General features: G+C 41.4%; 1 protein-coding gene across 3 annotated transcripts; it reads left to right on the plus strand.

The window, feature by feature from the left end:
- Positions 1-89: 89 nt before the first annotated feature.
- sfxn1 (sideroflexin 1) lies at positions 90-19,677 on the plus strand. Of its 3 annotated transcripts, none has more exons than XM_022216375.2 (11): positions 90-775; positions 3,264-3,433; positions 3,515-3,685; positions 4,856-4,954; positions 5,070-5,145; positions 5,487-5,572; positions 8,778-8,905; positions 9,091-9,140; positions 9,383-9,432; positions 15,024-15,071; positions 16,076-19,677. In XM_022216375.2, the coding sequence occupies exons 2-11, from the start codon at positions 3,270-3,272 to the stop codon at positions 16,170-16,172; spliced, it is 969 nt and encodes a 322-aa protein (XP_022072067.1). In that variant the 5' UTR covers positions 90-775; positions 3,264-3,269; the 3' UTR covers positions 16,173-19,677. The 3 variants fall into 3 exon arrangements, with proteins under 3 accessions (XP_022072067.1, XP_022072069.1, XP_051810222.1); XM_022216377.2 differs by lacking the exon at positions 90-775 and adding an exon at positions 800-1,676; XM_051954262.1 differs by lacking the exon at positions 90-775 and adding an exon at positions 1,709-1,961.
- The last annotated feature ends 42 nt before the right edge of the window (positions 19,678-19,719 follow it).

The raw sequence follows: 19,719 nt of genomic DNA on the forward strand, positions 1-19,719 counted from the left end.
TTCCCCACAGCTCTCACTGATCACCACTAGATGGACACCCTGATGTGCTGATAGCAGACAGCACAGTGGCAACCAGCCTTACTGTGCACAGGGAACTATTTCTGTTTATTTATTTATTCCATTTAATATTCTAATTTGTCTTTTCAAAGAGAGAAACAACAAAAGTGTTGGTTTGCAGTGTGGCATTCCAAGCCATTTTAACTTCATAGCTCATTTACTTGTGTATTTATTTTTCTTATTTGCCTACTTCATGATGTGAACCAAAGGATGCTTGATGACTTTTCAGGGACATGTACGTTCTCACAAGATGCTGGTAAATGCCTGTAAATGTGTGTTTCTTGTGCACAGAGTCGCGTGTGTGGAAATCCTGCAAAGTTTTACCAGATATTAATGATTTACTGGCTGTAAATCAAGTTCGCGACAATGCACCGAGCACTGAAGGATGTTGGCTGCAGAAAATAAAGGCATGACTTAAAGGAGCAAGTGAACCGAGGCGTATTTTCTCACTGTACGTGTCAACTTGAGATTTTACCGCTTCAAAAGCGGAACGGTGCGTTCCTGTGCATGCTCGTAACGCATTTTTCCAACGCTCGTCTGTGATTGTAAGGCTGTGTTTTTAGCAGTGCGAGTCTTGGCAGGACTTTTACTCTCTCGGTGAGGCTCCTGACACTGGGGGATGTGCGCTCTCTGGCTGTGCTGACGCTGCTGCATGAAAAATTAGCTGGCTGCAGCCTTTCAGGGACACCTCTTGCGGACCGCCGGAGCCCACAGTGCAGTGAGTAACCTGGACATGTGTTTATTTAATATCTCCTAAGCTGATCCACATCAGAGACCGGCTTTGGGGTGTGAAATCGGGGGAACAGTGTGCAGACAGTTGGGCTCCTGGAGAAGCCTGCTGCATGTGTGGATGTGGCAGGCTGATACTAGTTGAATCTGGGGCGCACAGCTGGATAAATTGTCGGGGCTGGACAGATGCTTTTAGTCGATTTGAAATCACAATGTTTAGATTTTCATTCCGTGGTTAAAGGGTTTTTTCCCCCATTCATTTATGTAATCAGCTGCACAAACACCACCAGTTACAGTCCAGATTTGACTGGTCCAAGTCGGGTTGGACAATACACCGTGTCCATTCACAGAGGTTGTTTACCCTGCGATCACACACGAGAGAGGGAAGCAGCGTGTGATGGATGGATGTCAGGCTGAATGGTTAAAATGTGTGCCGCCATCAAAATGCTGCGTGTAGTTTTAGTCTTTGATTGAGGGGAGTTGTTATGAATTGCAGGTTAATGTGTAGCCACGCAGGCCGCCGTTGATTGGCTGAGAGTGAGGGGAGACGCAGCCAAGGTTTGACAGATCAAAGGCCGGGTCAGTCCAAAGTTCAGACTCATTTATTGGAGATTTTGCCCCGATATGGGTGCTATCGACAGGGGTGGTGGCTGTGAAAAGTGCCCTTCAACCTCTGTGCAACTCGCCCTCTGACTTATTGGAAGAGCCCAGAGAAGGAGGGTGTTTGTGTTGCTATCTCGTGAGAACCCCATTGAGTTTAATTCAGTTTAAAGAGACCGCACGCCGATTGTGCAGCTACTTCACAGCCGCCAGTGAAGAAAAGAAGAGTTTTTTTCCCCCCACCAAGGTTTCGCCCATCAATCCAGCAGCCATCTTCGGTGCAGTTTCAGGTATGTAGCCGCATGTCCCCGCAGCAGCAGCAGCAGCAGCAGCAGCCACAATCTATCTGGAGCAAGGAACAAATGGTTAAAAACCAGATCAGTCTGGGTTACAGGGACCCACACACTGGGAACAATGCTGCATGCACATCCTCAGCGCTGCTGTGCTTCATAGTGCCAGCCAGCGCGATCTGGTTCCAGACTGTTGGATAATACATGCACAAAGTTTGGATGGAATATTTGTTTCTGTTAAAGGGGAGCTTTTTCTCTACAGTGTGCTCAAATACATACTCAGAGGTAAACAGTGGGTTTCTGTCTGTTATGTAATATTGCTAGGTCTTGACCATAGAATGTAGATTGCCTCGAGATGGCTTGTGAACTGGTTCCAATAGAAAAATAAGACTGAAATTTATTTAAATTTAAAAATGAATGCTAAGACCCTCCAGTGTTGTATATGATGTGAATTTACCAAAGATAGTTAAACATTACAGTTAAACCCCACAAAATTAGATAAAAACAAGGTTTTACTTCACTAAATTAAACATTAATGATAAGTGCCTACTTTACTGATTTAAAATTAAAGTTTAGACACAACAACAGCATACATGGGCAACCAAATGAATCCAAAGATTTCCAATGATTCTCTATGAGCATGCATATTTGTGACAGTGGAGAGGATTGACTCCCTTTTATTGAGATGAGACCTCTTTTAGAACCAGGCTCAGTGAGGGTAGCTGTCTGCCTCGACCAGCTGGAGGGAGTTAAAGGGTGGCAAGAACAGAATAGTAGAAAGAAGCTAAGATCGGTGCAGAACCAGAAATACCTGCAGAGAGATACAGAGAGGAAGAAGTTAATACCATATAATACCAAATGCATGGAGAAAATGACCAAGATTAAAACATATGAAGATGTGAACAACATAGCTAAGGTAAAACGTGTGGGTAGATTGGGGGGGAAAGGTCAAACTATGATAGCAGAAGAGCAAAAGAGAAAACGGATCTAAAGCATGCATCCAGTCAATACATAGCAGCAGACCAAGCAAATAAATATGCTAGAATTGAATGAAATCACCAGTGTTTACCACAGCCACATATTACGCTGTCTTCTGCACTTTGCTCGGCTGGTTTGTTAATAAGAAAAATAGTTCTTCAGCTCTGTAGCCATTCACAGTGTAAACATGCAGAGAGCTTTGTCACCTTCCAAGAACTGCTTTTCAGACACAGTTTGGGGTTTGGTGTGTGCCCATAATAGGGGCTTTGCAATTTAGCGCTTCACAACCCTTGTGTCGGGCCGGCCATCGCCATAGCAACATTATGCTGAATTAGCAGCATGGCCGTGGAGAAAAGAGCTTTGTTATTCACTGACTTGTGTCTGTGAAAGAAATCAGGACTGAATGGATGTAGCCGTTTGGGTGGGTGCTGGAGCAGAGCGCTGAACTCCTGGACGAGCATCAGTCAGTATCTGCTGAATGCAAGTCAGTTATTCTAACTTCGAGTGTGGGGAACTTGTGTCTCAGACTGACTCCATGTATTCAATCCAGTGCAAGGTGACTGAAAATACTTAGATCTGACATGATTATTGTGACATTTTCTCTCCCAGATAAACATGGCAGCAGAGCTATCCACTTCCATAAACATCAAGGAGCCCCGGTGGGACCAGAGCACATTCGTAGGTCGGGCCAAACATTTCTTCACTGTCACAGATCCCAGGAACGTCCTGCTCACCAACGAACAACTAGCACATGCACACAAAATCATCACTGATTACAGGTAAACCAGTGACTACCACTACATGCGGTGCTTTTATTAAATGTGAAGCTTGCTCCACGTGTCACGTTTTCTGTCTTGCAGGCAAGGTGTCGTTTCTCCGGGACTGACGGAGGATGAACTGTGGCGAGCCAAATATGTTTTTGACTCAGCTTTCCATCCCGATACCGGAGAGAAGATGATCCTGATCGGCCGCATGTCAGCGCAGGTTCCAATGAACATGACGATCACCGGCTGCATGATGACGTTTTACAAGTACGAACTTGTATCAGTTTAATTATCACACTGTGAATGTGTCTGTGACGCCCAAGCTCACACTGAACACAGACAGCAGCTATTAGAACCTTCCTGCTGTTCCTACAGCCTTTCACAGCAGACTGCTTCAGTTTCAGGCTGTTGTGCTGGTATTGTGCATGCTGGCTCACTGTCGCTGTCATAGCTTACTGGGACACATGAATAGAATGGAGCTGTTGCAAATGCTATTAGTAAAACATTTGCTTTTCTTATTATGACAAGCCAGAATGTGTATTATAATAATCTGTTATTACTGAAGAGTGACATCTGGCAAGGAAAAGTGTTTTTCAATCTAGTACTCCATATTTTTTTAAACAAATATATTTAATCCTGTAAAACTCTGTTCCTTTTTTAAGCACTGTAGGCTAAATTTTACCTGCAATATAAAGCCCTGCACCTGGATGGAAGCAACACAAGAACGGCTAGAAGAAGAAAGAAAATGCCTTTGTTGCAGTTTTCTATAATTATAATTACATAAATAACAAAAAGGAAGACGCAGAAATTACATTTCTTTGATCGTTTAGTTTGTATAAATTTACCAAACTTGCAAATAACATGCACAACATTTTTCAAAGTGTGTAGCCATCACTGGGGAAAAAATGGAGGCTCAGCATACTATAGGTGTTTTATTTTTTTACATTTTCAGTTGGTTTCCATTTTTGACTTTCTGCTTTGTGTCAGCAGTCTGCAAATTAGCAGTTTTTTTTGTCACAGTTGTAGTGAGGAGCACAGATTTGTTATTTTTCATTATTTTGAAGAATCTGGTTAGAGCACATGGTAGATTTTTTTGGTAAGTTCTTAATTGAGATGTTGAATAAAGTGATTATGATATAAAATCATTATTTTACTCATATTTTTCTTGACCATCAGAAAGTAGAAGATCTGTTGTTGCTTTCTTTGGCTCTGATAAATGGTGTAATTGTGTCAGTGTTTTAAAAGACAACATGCCTTTCAAACCTCAGTGGGCTGAATGCTTTATCATTAAGTCTTTTTAGTTCTGTTGCATTAAAACTGACATTCTGACTAAAAAAAAAATCTAACCTTCAGTTGTACAGTCAGGCTTTGAAGACATAATTTTGTTCTGTGGCTTCCACTCTCCTTGTTTATGACTTTTTCTTGTCAATCTTATAGGACGACTCCGGCTGTGGTGCTCTGGCAGTGGATCAATCAGTCGTTTAACGCAATAGTAAATTATACCAACAGGAGTGGCGACGCTCCAATCACAGTCAAGTAAGAGGCAAACGCTCTGCCACCAACACAGGCACACATTAACCCTTTAATTCAACAGTTCTTGCCTGGACAGTTTATTTTTGTGTGATGTGACCGGTGACTCTCTTGTTTGCAGTCAGCTTGGCACAGCTTATGTGTCTGCCACCACAGGGGCAGTTGCCACCGCTCTAGGACTAAATGCACTAACAAAGGTATCAGTTCATCTAACCCCATTCTACATCTCATTTTAATGTATTGACCTCGACTGCATGGGTGTGCTGACATGAAGCTAGCCACGCAATAATAGTCTCTTTGTCATAGAGGAACCATGTTACTTACAGGGTCATGCTCAGCAGTCAGCGTGTTGTCATGCCAGCTTTGAAATCAACTTTGTGCTGTGGAGCTTCTTTTGTGTCCAACAGCCAAAGTGTAACGGGCAGCAACTGCAGGCTTCCACTGGTCTGCTCAGTTAAGATGGTTTTACTGTTTTGCAGCAGAGCGTACCGATTAATTTCTTCCCTCCTGTTTTTATGCCTCCTCTCTCCTCCTGTAGCATGTTTCACCTCTGATTGGACGGTTTGTTCCATTTGCTGCTGTAGCTGCTGCTAACTGTATCAACATCCCGCTGATGAGACAAAGGTAAGCAGGGCATGCGGCACTTACTTTCACACACAGCTGGGTTGATCTTTAGTGTACGTGACAGAATTATGAAACGACACCTGGAACCAACTATTAATTCATTCCTATGAAAAGGTTCAGTGAAGGTCAGATTAAGTCAGTTTTCAGCTGCAGATGTCAGTTTAACTTTAAAATGACCACGTCTTTGCAACCCGGTCTCACGGGGATTCGTGAAACTGTCACGTAAGTTTTAGTTTCGGTTTCGTGCGCACCAACACGATTTCGTCATGTTTTTCGTGCCGCTCACCACGAAATGTTTTTCGCTGTGGTAATCACATCTGAAAGTGGTTTATACCGGCGGATTCATGACGATCTAAGCTGTCCATCGGCGTATACTGCTTGTGTGATCGCGTTTGCGGCCGCCGGCCGCCGGACATTCTTGAAATTCCTATGCAAATTGGTAAGTGTACCACCGGGTTATGGTTAGGTTATGGTTAGGTTATGGTTAGGGTTATGGTTAGGGACGATGTCATGCAAAATATAGCGTTGGATTCGCCACGGTTTTACATTAAAAATATAATATACACATTCTTTTGAAATACGTTCTGAGTGGCACGAAAAGTCCGCCGTTTAAAATACATTGGTGCGCATTTCGTGGTGAGCGGCACGAAAAACATGACGAAATCGTGTTGGTGCGCACGAAACCGAAACTAAAACTTACGTGACAGTTTCACGAATCCTCGTGAGATCGGGCTGTAATCTATTAAATCTTGGTATACTTGTGCTCATGCTTTTAAATGATCACTTCTGCGCTTTTTAAATTTTGTTTTCAAGTTCATTTGGTGTCTGATACTCTGCTCACATGTGCTGGGATTCTCCTTTGCTGTTCTGCTATTTAAAAATTTCACTCCCACCCACATCTCTGACTGCTTGTACAACAAAAAATATATATATCTCACAATGTCCTCTTCACACGTTGTAGCTGTTTAAATAATAGGATTTGAGAGTTTTTTTTTCTTCATTTCTGCTTCAAAGCAACAAGAGAGCTCTACAACTCTCTCATTTAGTGATTCCACTGCAGAGGACAGCCACGCTGAGCTGCTCTCTGAACATTTCATGCCGTTGCTGCTTCACAGTTAAAGTTTTCCACATGCAAACTGGCCCAAAGCTTTTTTTGTTGGGAAGTTATAGTAAATATAATGTTTTATTGAACAATCTCAGCTTTTTCCTGCTGTACTGTACCAGCATGGCTCAGCTGAAGGCGACTTCTCATGGCACAGCTCGCTCAGTCTTTCAATGCTCATGGGGGAAAAAATTTCAGTGATATGACTCATCATTTCTGCCTGAGTTGCAGATTTATGGCTGTTAAGAACTTTCTCTCAGTTCTCTGCTGTTAAGACGCCTATACTTCCAAACTTTTCGCTTTTTGAGGTTTCATTTACGACTGATGTGCACATATAGACACATGGGGAGGATGGAGGGAGTAACACACGACCGCATATTACACGTACATTTAGTACACAAGCATTGAGCATGTGTGTAGTAAGGTTACTCACAAAAATGCATGCTTCTTTATCTTTTTTTGCAGGCTTTATTTATTAGCAGTTCATTATGAATTTATTCCAAAAGTTGTTTGATTCTAGATTTATGTTCTGTCATATTGGAAAAACATAGGACGATCTCTGGGTCTACATCAGTACTGTGTCCAGTAATAGTAAATAATAAATTAAAAGTCTGCGATTTGGAACAAAGGAACTCTTCATGCATCTATTTTACTGAGACAGGAGCTAAGGAGATGGGCAGCATTTTCAGATTTCCAAACTTCCAAAAAAACATTTATTTATTGTGCTTCATTGCTTGGCCTTCATCAAGACAACTGCTTTGGTACAAAGACAACTCCTCTTAAGTAGGGAGTGGAATTAATTAATAAATGTCATTGCACCTGATGACAGCTTTTAATATCATATAGAAAGTAAAAATCATAAATGTATTGTTGACATTGAATAAAGAAAATACTTCGATGTGAGGACTTAAAACCCCAAAACCACATTCTTATAAATGTACAGCTTATATATGTAGATGAACCCGCAATTACAATTATGAAATCACACAAAATACAGAATAGATGCCGCACGAATGCAGACATATGAATGAACACAACCGGCTGGTCACATTTGTAAATGAACCTGGTAACATGACATTTGTTTTGGAAATAAAGGTAATTTTGCAAGTTAGACCGTTTGCAGGAGTCATTTAAAATGAATGAGAAGTCATAACAGCAGTCATCTAGCCTAGCCACGCTAGACAACCCACGGCAACGAATTTAATTCTCTGCCAGGGTGGGTCTAGTTACCCTCCATAAGGCTCCAGGCTGGATGCTCCTAAAACTGGCCGGACGAATCACCATGAAGTGTAGAGTCAGAAGGCGGCCGTAACTAAGTGACGACAGAGGCGCGACGATTCTGACAGAAACAACCGGAAACAACTAGCCTAGCCGCGCAAGACAACTCACGGCAATGAATTTAATTCTCTGCCAGGGTCGACAACAAAAACGACAACAGTCGTTGAGCTCCATTAGCACCGACTCTGAATAATCTTTCTGTTAACATGTCTGTAATATACTTGAGCTTCACCCATTGACTGTATAAATAAGGCTTCACCGAACTACCACATCCTCTGATTTCCGGCGCTCTAGGAGCCTATTCGTTGCGCTGATTGGTTGCATACCTACCCAGTTGCTGCAGAGTGATTTGATAGACAACCTTTTAGCCCGCCTCCCTCCCTGTCCAGCATGCCTAGACCCTTGTGTCTTCAGAACATGGGTCTGGCGCGGCTAGGCTAGCAGTCATCTGCAGTGCTGAAGATAAATAACATAAACCTCCTCGCTTCCACACATCATTGCTTCTCTCTTTATCACCTTACTTTGTTCTTTTTCCATTACCTCATCTCAGCTTATTTTTACTTAAACTTATGTTCATATATTACTGTGTTAGCTCTCAGTTGATGCTTAATTTTCTCAAACCTGGTCCACTTCAAATGACATCCCAGCTCCTTTTTTTAACAGTTTATTTAATATCATCCAGCTCCTTTCTAGAAAGTAGTTTAGCAGCTCTCAATCTTTTCAGTGCATTAAAGCCACCAGAACTCCCAGACATTCTTCAGTCACACAGCTGCTGTAAAAGACATGCATTTTTTAGTTTAACTTGCTTTTCTTCTCATCCCTCAGAGAACTTCAGCATGGTATTCCCATAACAGATGAAAATGACAACAGGTTAGGAGAGTCGACAAAAGCTGCACAGCAGGCAATCTCTCAGGTTGTGGTCTCTAGGATCCTCATGGCTTCTCCAGGAATGGGTAGGAACATCTTTGTACTGTCGGTTTAATTAGACTGTGAGATTTGTTGTCCCTCTCTGGCAACAGATGCCATCATTTAATTTAAAGAAAATCAAGTCTAAAACCACCAACTTTGTTTCATTGTTTACAGTTTTAGCTAAAATGCGTTGTACCGTCATATTTTATTCATGCATTTTTTTATTCAGCTATCCCACCATTTTTAATGAACCATTTGGAGAAGAAGGCCTTTCTGAAGGTAGGTGTATTTCTGAATTAGCTTCCTGCTTTAAGACACAAACTGAAAAATGCATTTTTCTTTTTTTCTTTTTTTTTGCAAATGATTACCATGAAGCTAAACGGTGGGAACTACGTGGCTCCTTTTTAGTGATCGCACATCAGAGGAATGAAAAGCCCTGACGACATGAGGCCACTCTAGTAGGGGAATTCACTACTGCTTTTGTGCCCCTCATTCGTTTTTTTCTTGCCTGGTCTTTTCAGAAGTTCCCATGGATGAGTGCACCTATTCAAGTGGGCCTGGTGGGATTCTGGTGAGTCGTCACTGATGGTGCACCTGATAAGCCGTCGTGTGCTTTGAAATTTCAACCCGATTTCTTCAAACCACGATGATGATTTCAAAGTAATGATAAGAATTCACACTATTTTAAATGCTGCTTTTCAAGTGAAGGTGAAGAAATGTGCTTTTAAGGTTTGTTAGTCACTGGATAAAGTTGTGAGGTTCTTTCAGCGCACTTAGTGGCAATCGTTCTTTTTTGTTAATTTGGGTTATTTTCTGCTCAAGGCATCCTGTCTTTTCTTCCCTTGAAAAATTATTCACATATCGTCCCACATGCTTCCTGCTCTGATTTGCCTCCCATGACCTCGTATGAAATCATTTAAAACATTCCTGTGCTTCAGGGTCAGTGACATGACCGTGATCAGCAGCACGTCCTGCCAATTACACAACAGTAGGGCTGCTGTGATGCTCGCTGGTCGGAATGAAACTGGTCACCAGAGATTTTGCATTTACTTTGTAGATAAAGGCATGCCACTTTAGTTGTTTTAGGCCACATGTTTGTGGGCAAAACTGGACCTTAATGTGGCTTTTGCTTTGATATCATGAAGATTTATGAAGCATTTCAATCACTGGCAGTCCCAGAAGTAGTACTTAGTCGAACAGTTTGTGTTTCTCTGTTGGTTTGGTCAAATATATCTGAACAACTATTCAATGAACAGCTTTGTTTGAATCTACATCATTCATATGGATTATGCAGTTTACCATGAAACTGCACCAACTCTTGTCCAGACTTTGGCTTTTATATACAGAGTGCATTTGAAACATACAGCTTACTCTTTTATAAAACTACAGTACTCTACAGGCATGGAAGCACAAGGAAATACAGCGACAATTTGCTTAAAGAAAAGGCTACAGCTCTGAATTGATTTTAGCCAGTATTTAAATCTTTATTGTGAAAGATTTTATGTCTAAGTAATTTGATTGTAGTTGGTAGCGTGTTCCAGAATTGGCAGCTCTTAATGTAGAAAGCTCATAGCCCAAATTTAGATTTTCAATGTGGTGTTTTACTCTTTTACTGTCTTGTTTGTAGATGTAGAGGCTAAGCCAAAGCTTGAAGCCCCTGAGGTGCTTCATCAGGATTTAAAAGTTAGTACGCGCTGACAAACTTTACAGCTTCTGATGAAGAGAGCCGAGACTCGTGCTTGCAGTTCCAATAATCTGCAGTTTATTGGTTCCAACAATTGCAGTCCAGCAGCTTTTATCTCAAAACAAACAATTCACAGATACCGGCCTTTCAGCGTCTTCTCCGGCGGTCAAAACTGTTTTTTTCCTTCTGGGCAGAACACCTAGCAGAACACCAAAGATTGGTTTCTATTTATAATAATGACCTCATTGGCTCCGACACACCAGCCCCTAATTGTTACTGGCGAATAGACATAATTCAAATACATTACAAAAGGAGCCAAATGCAAAAACTTCAATACAGGTACACCACATTATCCATTTTCATCTATACCTCATGCAATAAACAAAGTTTAGTTACAGGTCTTTCAGCAGTATTAGTTTTGGTCTGTAGCTTAACAGAACGCACCAGAACCCCCTTAGTCAGGAAAAACCCTCCAGAACTTTGCCAAGAGGACAGGAACCATGCGGAGCTGAGGCATCTATAATGACAACGGCATCACCAACAACAAGACTTCTTTTTTTCCGATTCCATCTCTGTCTCTCTTGCAACAGTGGGAGGTACTCTGACCCATCTCTTCCAAAACAGATCAGACATGTATTGCACTTGTCTCCAGTGACGCTTCACATACATATCTGAAGGTTCAAAGAGTCCAGTGGCAAAGCTGGCTTTCCTTTCAGCAGAAGCAAATGGTTCGGTGTGAGAGGTTCTAAATCATTTGGATCATCAGAAAGTTTGGTTAAGGGACGGTCATTAAGTATGGCTTCCACTTCACACATCACTGTGTTAAGCCCATCATCATCATCATCCAACATTTGCTGGCGCAAAACTGAGTTCAAAACACACTTTACCATGCATATCATGCACTCCCAGATGTCATCATGATGGGATCCTGCTGGTGGATTAAAACTCCATTCACATCAAATGGAATCAGGGCACCTTCAGCAGGGGTTTCCCTCAGTTTTCTCTCTGCTCCAACAAAGTTGGTCCCATTGTCTGATTTGATGTGACAAACGTGACCTCTTCTACTGATGAACCGACGGAGGGCATTTAGACTGTCAGTCCCCAGTGAGTTTGCCACCTCCAAATGAATGGTTCTGCTTGCCAAGCAGGTGAATATCATGCCATACCGCTTGTAGGCTGCTCTACCCCTTGTAATTTCGACTGGCCCAAAATAATCTACACCAACATTAGTGAATGGAGGTAGATCTGGGACAACTCTCTCCCTTGGAAGGTCTGCCATTTTTGCCACCTCAGTATTCCATTGAAACGTCTGCAAAAGGTGCACTCAGCTATAACCTTCCTCACAGCTGAAGTAGCACTGCTTATCCATTATTTCCTCCTCAGTGCAGACAGCGTATGGTTTCGACCACTGTGACCCAAGAGTTGATGATAATGCTTTATAATCAGCTTTGATATGTGTTGATCTTTAGAGAGAATAAGTGGATGTTTTTCTTCTAACAGCATTGCTCCTTTGCTCAATCTCCCTCCAACTCTCAAGAGTCCATCTTCCCAAATGGGGTCCAGTTTGTAAATGGAACTCTGCCTTTTAACTGTTCCTTTTCCAAATGACAAGGAAGAAATTTCAACACCAAATCTTTGCTGCTGACATTAACAAACAATAGACACCCAATAGAGATCCTTTGAGTTAAGATGGTGCTCCTCAGTGTGACTGCTGCCCTTGGTCTTTCCATCAGATCCACTTGTGCATTGTTAGAGGCTTTCCCATCCCGTCTCCAATGACGGAGTTCCAACAAAACTGCTTTCAGCCTGAGAAACCACGCTACTGACACTTTAAGTCTCTTCCAATCTGAAAAGTAAGTCAGGAGATGGTCAATGGCATTAAGTGGAGCATCAACAACATTAACCAAGGTGTCTCATTTGACATCTGGATCATCACAATCCAGGGTGATGTCACAACCATAGTTAGTTGGCCAGTCCTCTGGCTGCCACAGAAAACTAGGCCCTTTAAACCAGCTTGAATGTTGGAGACAGCCAGAGGCCCTGATTCCTTTTGATGCAACATCAGCCGGATTTTCTTTGGAGCCAATGTGCCTCCATTGGAAAGGGCTTAAAACTTTTCTTATGGCTGAAACCCTGTTTGCTACAAACGTGTGGAAACATTTATCCTCATTATTGATATACTTCAGCACTGAAGTACTATCAGTCCAGAACACAGACTGACTGAGCTCAAGTTGCAGCTCTGCCTTCAACATGACATCCACTCCGATTGCTAACATAGCAGCTGTCAGCTCCAGTCGTGGGATGGTTACAGACTTTAGAGAGGTTAGCCCTTTGTGTTGACAATAAACTCATAATTGAACATCATCTTATCTTGTGGCAACAAACCCAAAACAAAACCATGAATGGACCTTATTTCACCACATAGCTTAATGAAGTCCTCAAGACCATTTTGTACATCTGACCCTTTGCATTTTTGCATGAAATATTGTACATTTTCTCTTAAATGAGCAGCTTTGTTTATCTGTCATGTTGCAATCTCTCTAACTTTTGCGCAAGAGCTTCAGCAGAGAGTTTGCTCACTCTTTTAGTCTGTTGTGTGTCACTACAGCTGGCCACTGTGTCCAGTTTACCATCTGTGGACACACCCACACCAAAAGGCTTGTCCGCAAAGCGCTCTTCCATTTAAACAGACTGACAGAGTCAATTACATCAAAACAATGACGTAACGTTGTGTTTTGTTCATCCTCTTCATCAACCAGTGCATTGGATTTACGCTATTATATGTGCACACAGACTTTTATGGCCATTTAGATCTATGGTAGCGCTGCTCATACCTTATCCTTTAGAATGCTGCTCCATACGAACGAAATCCCTCGGCGTCCTCTGAGCTGTCCACGCCAGTAAACGAAACACCCACGCGACTGGCCCCTCACTCAGCTCCGCTGGCTCTCTCCTCTCCAGCAGGTGAGCAGACAGGTGTAGCTACCCAGCCTGCTTAAGCTCACAGCCTGCTCCACATATGGCTCCAAGTTTCCTTTTCGCTCGTCAAACATGAGCGCACTTTCTTTCAAAAGTCCAGCGTTTCACCAAACAGTTTTGACTTAAATATAGAGGCTCAGCCAATGCTTGAAGCCCCTGAGGTGCTTCACCAGGATTTAAAAGTGAGTACACGCCGACAAACTTGACCGCTTCTGATGAAGAGAGCCGAGACCCATGCTTGCAGTTCCAATAATCTGCGGTTTATTGGTTCCAACAATTGCAGTCAAACAGCTTTCATCTCAAAACAAACAATGCACCTGTCTTTCAGCGGTTTCTCCGGCGGTCAAAACTGTTTTTTCCTTCCGGGCAGAACACCTGCCCGGCCAAAGATTGGTTCCTATTTATACACTCAACAAAATATAAACGCAACACTTTTGTTTTTGCTCCCATTTTTTATGAGATGAACTCACAGATCTAAAACGTTGTGCACATACACAATATTCTCTCAAATATTGTTCACAAATCTGTCTAAATCTGTGATAGTGAGCACTTCTCCTTTGCTGAGATAATCCATCCCACCTCACAGGTGTGCCATATCAAGACGCTGATTAGACACCATGATTAGTGCACAGGTGTGCCTTAGACTGCCCACAATAAAAGGCCACTCTGAAAGGTGCAGTCTTATCACACAGCACAACGCCAGCGTGTACCATTTCCTGCCAATATCCAGCAACTTCGCACAGCCATTGCAGAGGAGTGGACCCCCCCCCCCCCCCCCCCCCCAATAAAACAAAACTGCGCATTATATTAGTATACAATTGTATTTATCCTTGTTTATGTCCAGCAAGTCTCTTTTTGACAAATGACAGTGACTGAAGAAGAAGAAGAAATGCATGTCTATAGCACCTTTCAAGATTTGAGTTACAAGGTGCTTTAGATATAAAACATTAAAAAGTGTCAATGGAACACCAAAATAAGACCATAAAAGCTTGGTAGGCAGTAAAACATAAAAACAGAGACTTAAATAGAGCTATAAAATAATATACAAATGCTTGACTGTACAGGTGTTTTCTTTTTAAAGCTTTTTGAGCTGAGCCAGCTGTTCTGCTTTAAAAGGGAGTCAAACAGCGACAGCATGCTCCTCCTTTGTTTTAGGCCTGGACTGTGGAATGTGTATCAGCAAAACATTCTGTGATCTGAGGGTTTGAGGTGCAGGAAAAACAGTTGAAGCTGTGAGATGTAGCCAGACCATGCAGAGATTTAACAGTAGGAGAATCATAAACTGAATTCTGGAGAAAAGTGGAGTCCTGCTGCTGCTGCATCATTAAGCCGAGTCGCTGTGGGTCGTAGCTGTCCAGGCGGAGAGAATGAGGTGGTAGACGGGTTGTTTAGTGTTTTTAGGCAGCATTGGTTGGACCTCTACAGTATTTCTGATTTGATGACAGGATTCAGTCGACAGGTTTTCATGCATGTCTCACAGATGTGTGTTTCTCTTTCAGCCTGGTGTTTGCCACTCCACTGTGCTGCGCGTTGTTCCCTCAGAAGAGGTGGGTGACTCTTTTAAACTTGAGATAACAGTAAATAGTGTGTCGTAGCCACAGAAGCAGAGGGCTGTGCTATGAAGCAAGTTTGACAGAGCCGGGCTTTCTGTGTAAGTCAGAGTTAACAAATATCATGAAGGTGGTTATCAACTCTCTGTTTATTCAGGCTTTGTGCTTCAAACTCTCCGCACCTTCATTTAAAATGGACGTTTAAGGAGTCGTGTGACTCTTCTTTGGCACAAAATGAAGCGATCATGTGCCGCTGCTTCAGTTAGCACGCTGTTTTATTGGAGGACATCTGGAAATAGTTACGGTGATGACATTAAAAGTGCTGCAAGACAGGAATGCTGGTAGAAAACTGTTAATGTTTTGATACGTTTGTTGAACCAATCATCCAGAGACTTATTTCTAACTACCAGCTGCACATCAGAACAGTTAAACTTTAAGCTTCATGTATTTACACGATATTGTCTTGAAGTGCATTTAGGTCTGACACTGCCCCATAATGCAGGATTTTACAAAATCAGGTTGATTTTTTTCTAAATGTTCTTAAAGCAAATATTAGAAGCTTTACTGACATATGTGTAATCACTTTAGATATATTTAGGATTTTTTGGGGAAGATTTTTACTCATTTTTTGAAAATATTTACAAGAATCTTCTTTCAAATTTGGGAGATTTTTTAAAACAAAACTTTTTGGGGAAACTTTTAAGGAATTATTGGAATTTTCTTCCTGAAGGTTTTGCAAGTTTTCAAAAATTTGGGGAATTTTTTGCGCAGAATTTTTGTCAGACAAGGAAACACGTTTATTTGGTGCCCGTAAATGAGGACAACAGGAGGGTTAAAGAGCCACCTTCATGATACGGAAAACTCCTCACTAACCCACTGATCGTGTTCGTAGTCCTGCTCTGGGTAAATGCAGAGTGTGCAGGATTCTTTTCTGCCTGACGAGTTGCGTAATCAGTGGAAGCGTGTGACCCGTTAACCCTGCATCCCTCCCTCTGATCCAGCTCCATGTCAGTCAGCCGCCTGGAGCCGGAGCTGCAGGAGAAGATCCGGGCCAACCACCCGGGAGTGGAGAGGGTCTACTTCAACAAAGGGCTATGAGTGTTGCACCCCCCCCCCCTCATCCAAACACTGCCATAACACGGCTGCAGGCTCGGTCCTCACCTCTCTGCCAGCTCTCCTCATTCAGTGTGCCAAAGTTAAGTTTTTGTCTCCTCATTTCCAGCATTCAGACGGACGACCGAGGACTCCCTCTCTCAGTCAGTCTCTTTGTACCGAGATGTTTGCTTTTGTCGATGTGATTGTTGATTTTATTGAAACTGCTAGAGAAGGTTTTTGTCCGACTGGGCCGGATGAAAAGTTCAGTGTTTATCATGACAGATGTACAGTGGCCCGTGTAAGATTGTTTTAAAGTGGACATTATTTCTGTGCAGTATTTCTTAAATGGGTGACTTGTTGATCATACGTCGCCATAAAAACGCTGTCATACCCTCCTACATAAGGTGGGCAGGTAGTTCATTTCCTACCTGCATTTTAACCAGTCAGAATCAGATCTGATTATAATATAGCTCACTCCAAATCTCACACATTTTTAGACCTCTATCAACGATTACAACCTCCTACATTTGTCTCAAAGACAGATTTGCCTCGTAAATTCAGTTCAGTTTGCCAGATGAGTAACATTAACCCTCGTGTTGTCCTGCGGGTCAGAATTGGCCCGCTTTAAAGTTTGAAAATGTGGGGGGGGGGGGATTACTTTCACAGTGAAACTTCTGATGCCCACATGTTCAACATTTTTGGGAAATCTTGGAGCATTTTTTGGGTTTCAGATTCAGAAAACTTTATTTGTCCCCAGGGGCAATTGGAAAAAAAAGAAATGTTAAAAATGTTTCTCAAAAAAAAATCAACCGAAATTCATTGGATTTTGGTTAATTTTTTTGTGTGAATGTTCATAAAGAACATATTAGAAGTTTTACTGATAAATATGTAGTCATGTTAGATATTTTTAGAATTTTTTTTGAAGATTTTTACTTATTTTTTGAAAATATTTACAAGAATTTTCTTGCCACATTTGGGGGATTTTTCTAAATTAAACTTTAAGGGAAACGTTTAAGGAATTATTGGAATTTTCTTCCTAAAGATTTCGCAAATTTTCAGAATTTTTTTTGCTGAATTTTGGGATTTTTGTCAGACAAGTGAACAATATTTTCCGGTGCCCGTAAATGAGGACAACAGGAGGGTTAAATAAGCTTCGAGGCCTCTTGACATCTAATCATGAAACAGTTCTCCAGGGATCCAACCTATAAAATGTGACGGTGGCAGCCGTTGACGGGCCAACACGGTGCTATTTGATGTCTTAATAATAATAATCTATGTTTATCACACTATTTATTCTGCTTGCCAGACACGCATGAACAAACCAGTCCTCACGCGAGCGTCACGGGGTTTGACCGTGGGCTCTGAATAGTTATTTTTTAGTAACATAGACTGCAGTCAGAAAAAAACGAAAGGTTTCCACGATGTTCTCTCCTCCATAAGGCCGAATCTGCACAAATTCAACGACTCATCCATGCCTTACACCGGCTTCATTACAGAGTGGCACATTTCAAATCCACACGGAAGTTGTTTAAAAGCTGTGATAGTACTTTTATATATACATGTGGCGTGGTAGATTTGAAGATAGCAGTAGTTATGATGCTACACTGAAGGATTCATCTGACTAATGGCTGCATGAAATCGACCTGCTTTGGTGAGTTTAAGGAATGTGGAAAAGAAATCTTTTGCAACAACCTCCTGCTTTTAGTTTCATTATGTGTCACTGATAACACCAGAGAGGATCAGCACACATGCTATCACAGCAATAAAGTCCAGTGAGCTGATAAAGCAGGTGCAGTCTGATCTCAGGAACGTGGAAAAGAAATCTTTTGCAACAACCTCCTGCTTTTTGTTTCGTTATGTGTCACCGATAACACGAGAGAGGATCAGCACACATGCTATCACAGCAATAAAGTCCAGTGAGCTGATGAAGCAGGTGCAGTCTGATCTCACAACTCTGTCCGTTTGCAGCCAGTATTCAGATGACAAAATGTCCTTGGACACAGTTAATCCTTGTGTTGTCCTGCAGGTCAAAATTGACCCATTTTAGTTTGAAAATGTGGAGAAACAATACGTATTTTCACAGTGAAACTTCTGATGTCCACATTTGCAAAGTTTTTGGGAAAATGAGCATTAAAGGCTGGTGGGGAAAAAAAGAAATGTTAAAAATGTTTCTTTAAGAACATTCACAAAAAAATCAACCAAAATCCAGCGAATTTCGCTGGATTTTGGTTGATTTTTTTTGTGAATGTTCTTAAAGAAAATAAAAGTTTACTGATAAATATGTAATCGCTTTTGATACTTTTAGTATTTTTTTTTTGGAAGATGTTTACTCATTTTACTCAATATTTACAACATTTTTTTTTAAATAAAACTTTTCAGGAATTATTTGAATTTTCTTCCTGAAGGTTTTGCAAATGTTCAGAAATTTGGAGAATTTTTGGATTTTTTCAGACAAGGAAACAATATTTTTTGGTGTCCGTAAATGAGGACAGCAGGAGGGTTAAACTCTCGTTTGGGCCAGATTGCATTAATCCAGCCACCTTCTTCATTCTGCTGTTCATTAAACGATCATCTTTGTGTCCACATAAACAGCTGCTGTAACTTCACATCTGTATAGCAACATACCCGAGTTATCGCTGGACATTTTAAAATCAGGGACGAGAGAGAAAAAAGAAGGACTTGAAGCCGCAAGAAGTATTTAAACCTTTGACCAGCCGATCCTCATTTTGACATTTAAAAATGATTTTAAATGTATTTTTAGGAAACCGCGGTGTATTTAAATCATTCATTCCATTCAATGCACAGGTTTACATCTTAAATCGAAACACATCAAATGCTTGTGAACATTTTATTGCATCCTTTTCTGATCACGCTGTGTAATTTTTGTAAGGTGTTTAATGTTTAACACGCTGTAATCTCCTTACATATATTGCTGTGTAAGTAACTTTCTTTTAGACTGTCGGTGTTTCCAGAGACGTGGTGGAGTTGGAGCTGTTCCTAGCTGATATGACGTGAAATCTGTTCTTCTAGTGTTCAAGGTCACTGAATGTAGCACTTTCCAATTCCAGCTGTTGACGGTGTGTTAGTCTAGAAAAGCACAATGTTGTTATGGACTTCAAATGCTGCACATTTTAAACACTTGTTAAGCCTGTTTCCGTTTCCGGACCACACTGATGTTCTGTACATCCTTGATCAGCAGAGAGAAGATGATCCTGCCCTTCGTGTAGTGACGGCTAAGTCCTCGTTAATATTTTAACGAAATTTTCCAAAATTACCTCCCTAATAAATAACACCTTCACAAGCTTCAGTCTACCAAATCAAATGTCACCACAGCCAAAGCGACACAAATCAACTCAAGAGGAAAAAGTCATTTATAGCTTGTGTTAATTGAAATATTATTTTTAAAATACTAAGGGTGAAAAAAATGGCACTTGATTGTTTTGTAGTACACTGGGTTGATGTAATGTTTAGACTAACTGGATGAAATAAACTTGACAAAAATCTTGCAGCTGGTGTTTGTGAATCGTAACTCCACAGCGCCATCTTCTGG

Source organism: Acanthochromis polyacanthus, chromosome 10 (assembly GCF_021347895.1).
Source record: "Acanthochromis polyacanthus isolate Apoly-LR-REF ecotype Palm Island chromosome 10, KAUST_Apoly_ChrSc, whole genome shotgun sequence".
Lineage (NCBI taxonomy): Eukaryota > Metazoa > Chordata > Actinopteri > Pomacentridae > Acanthochromis > Acanthochromis polyacanthus.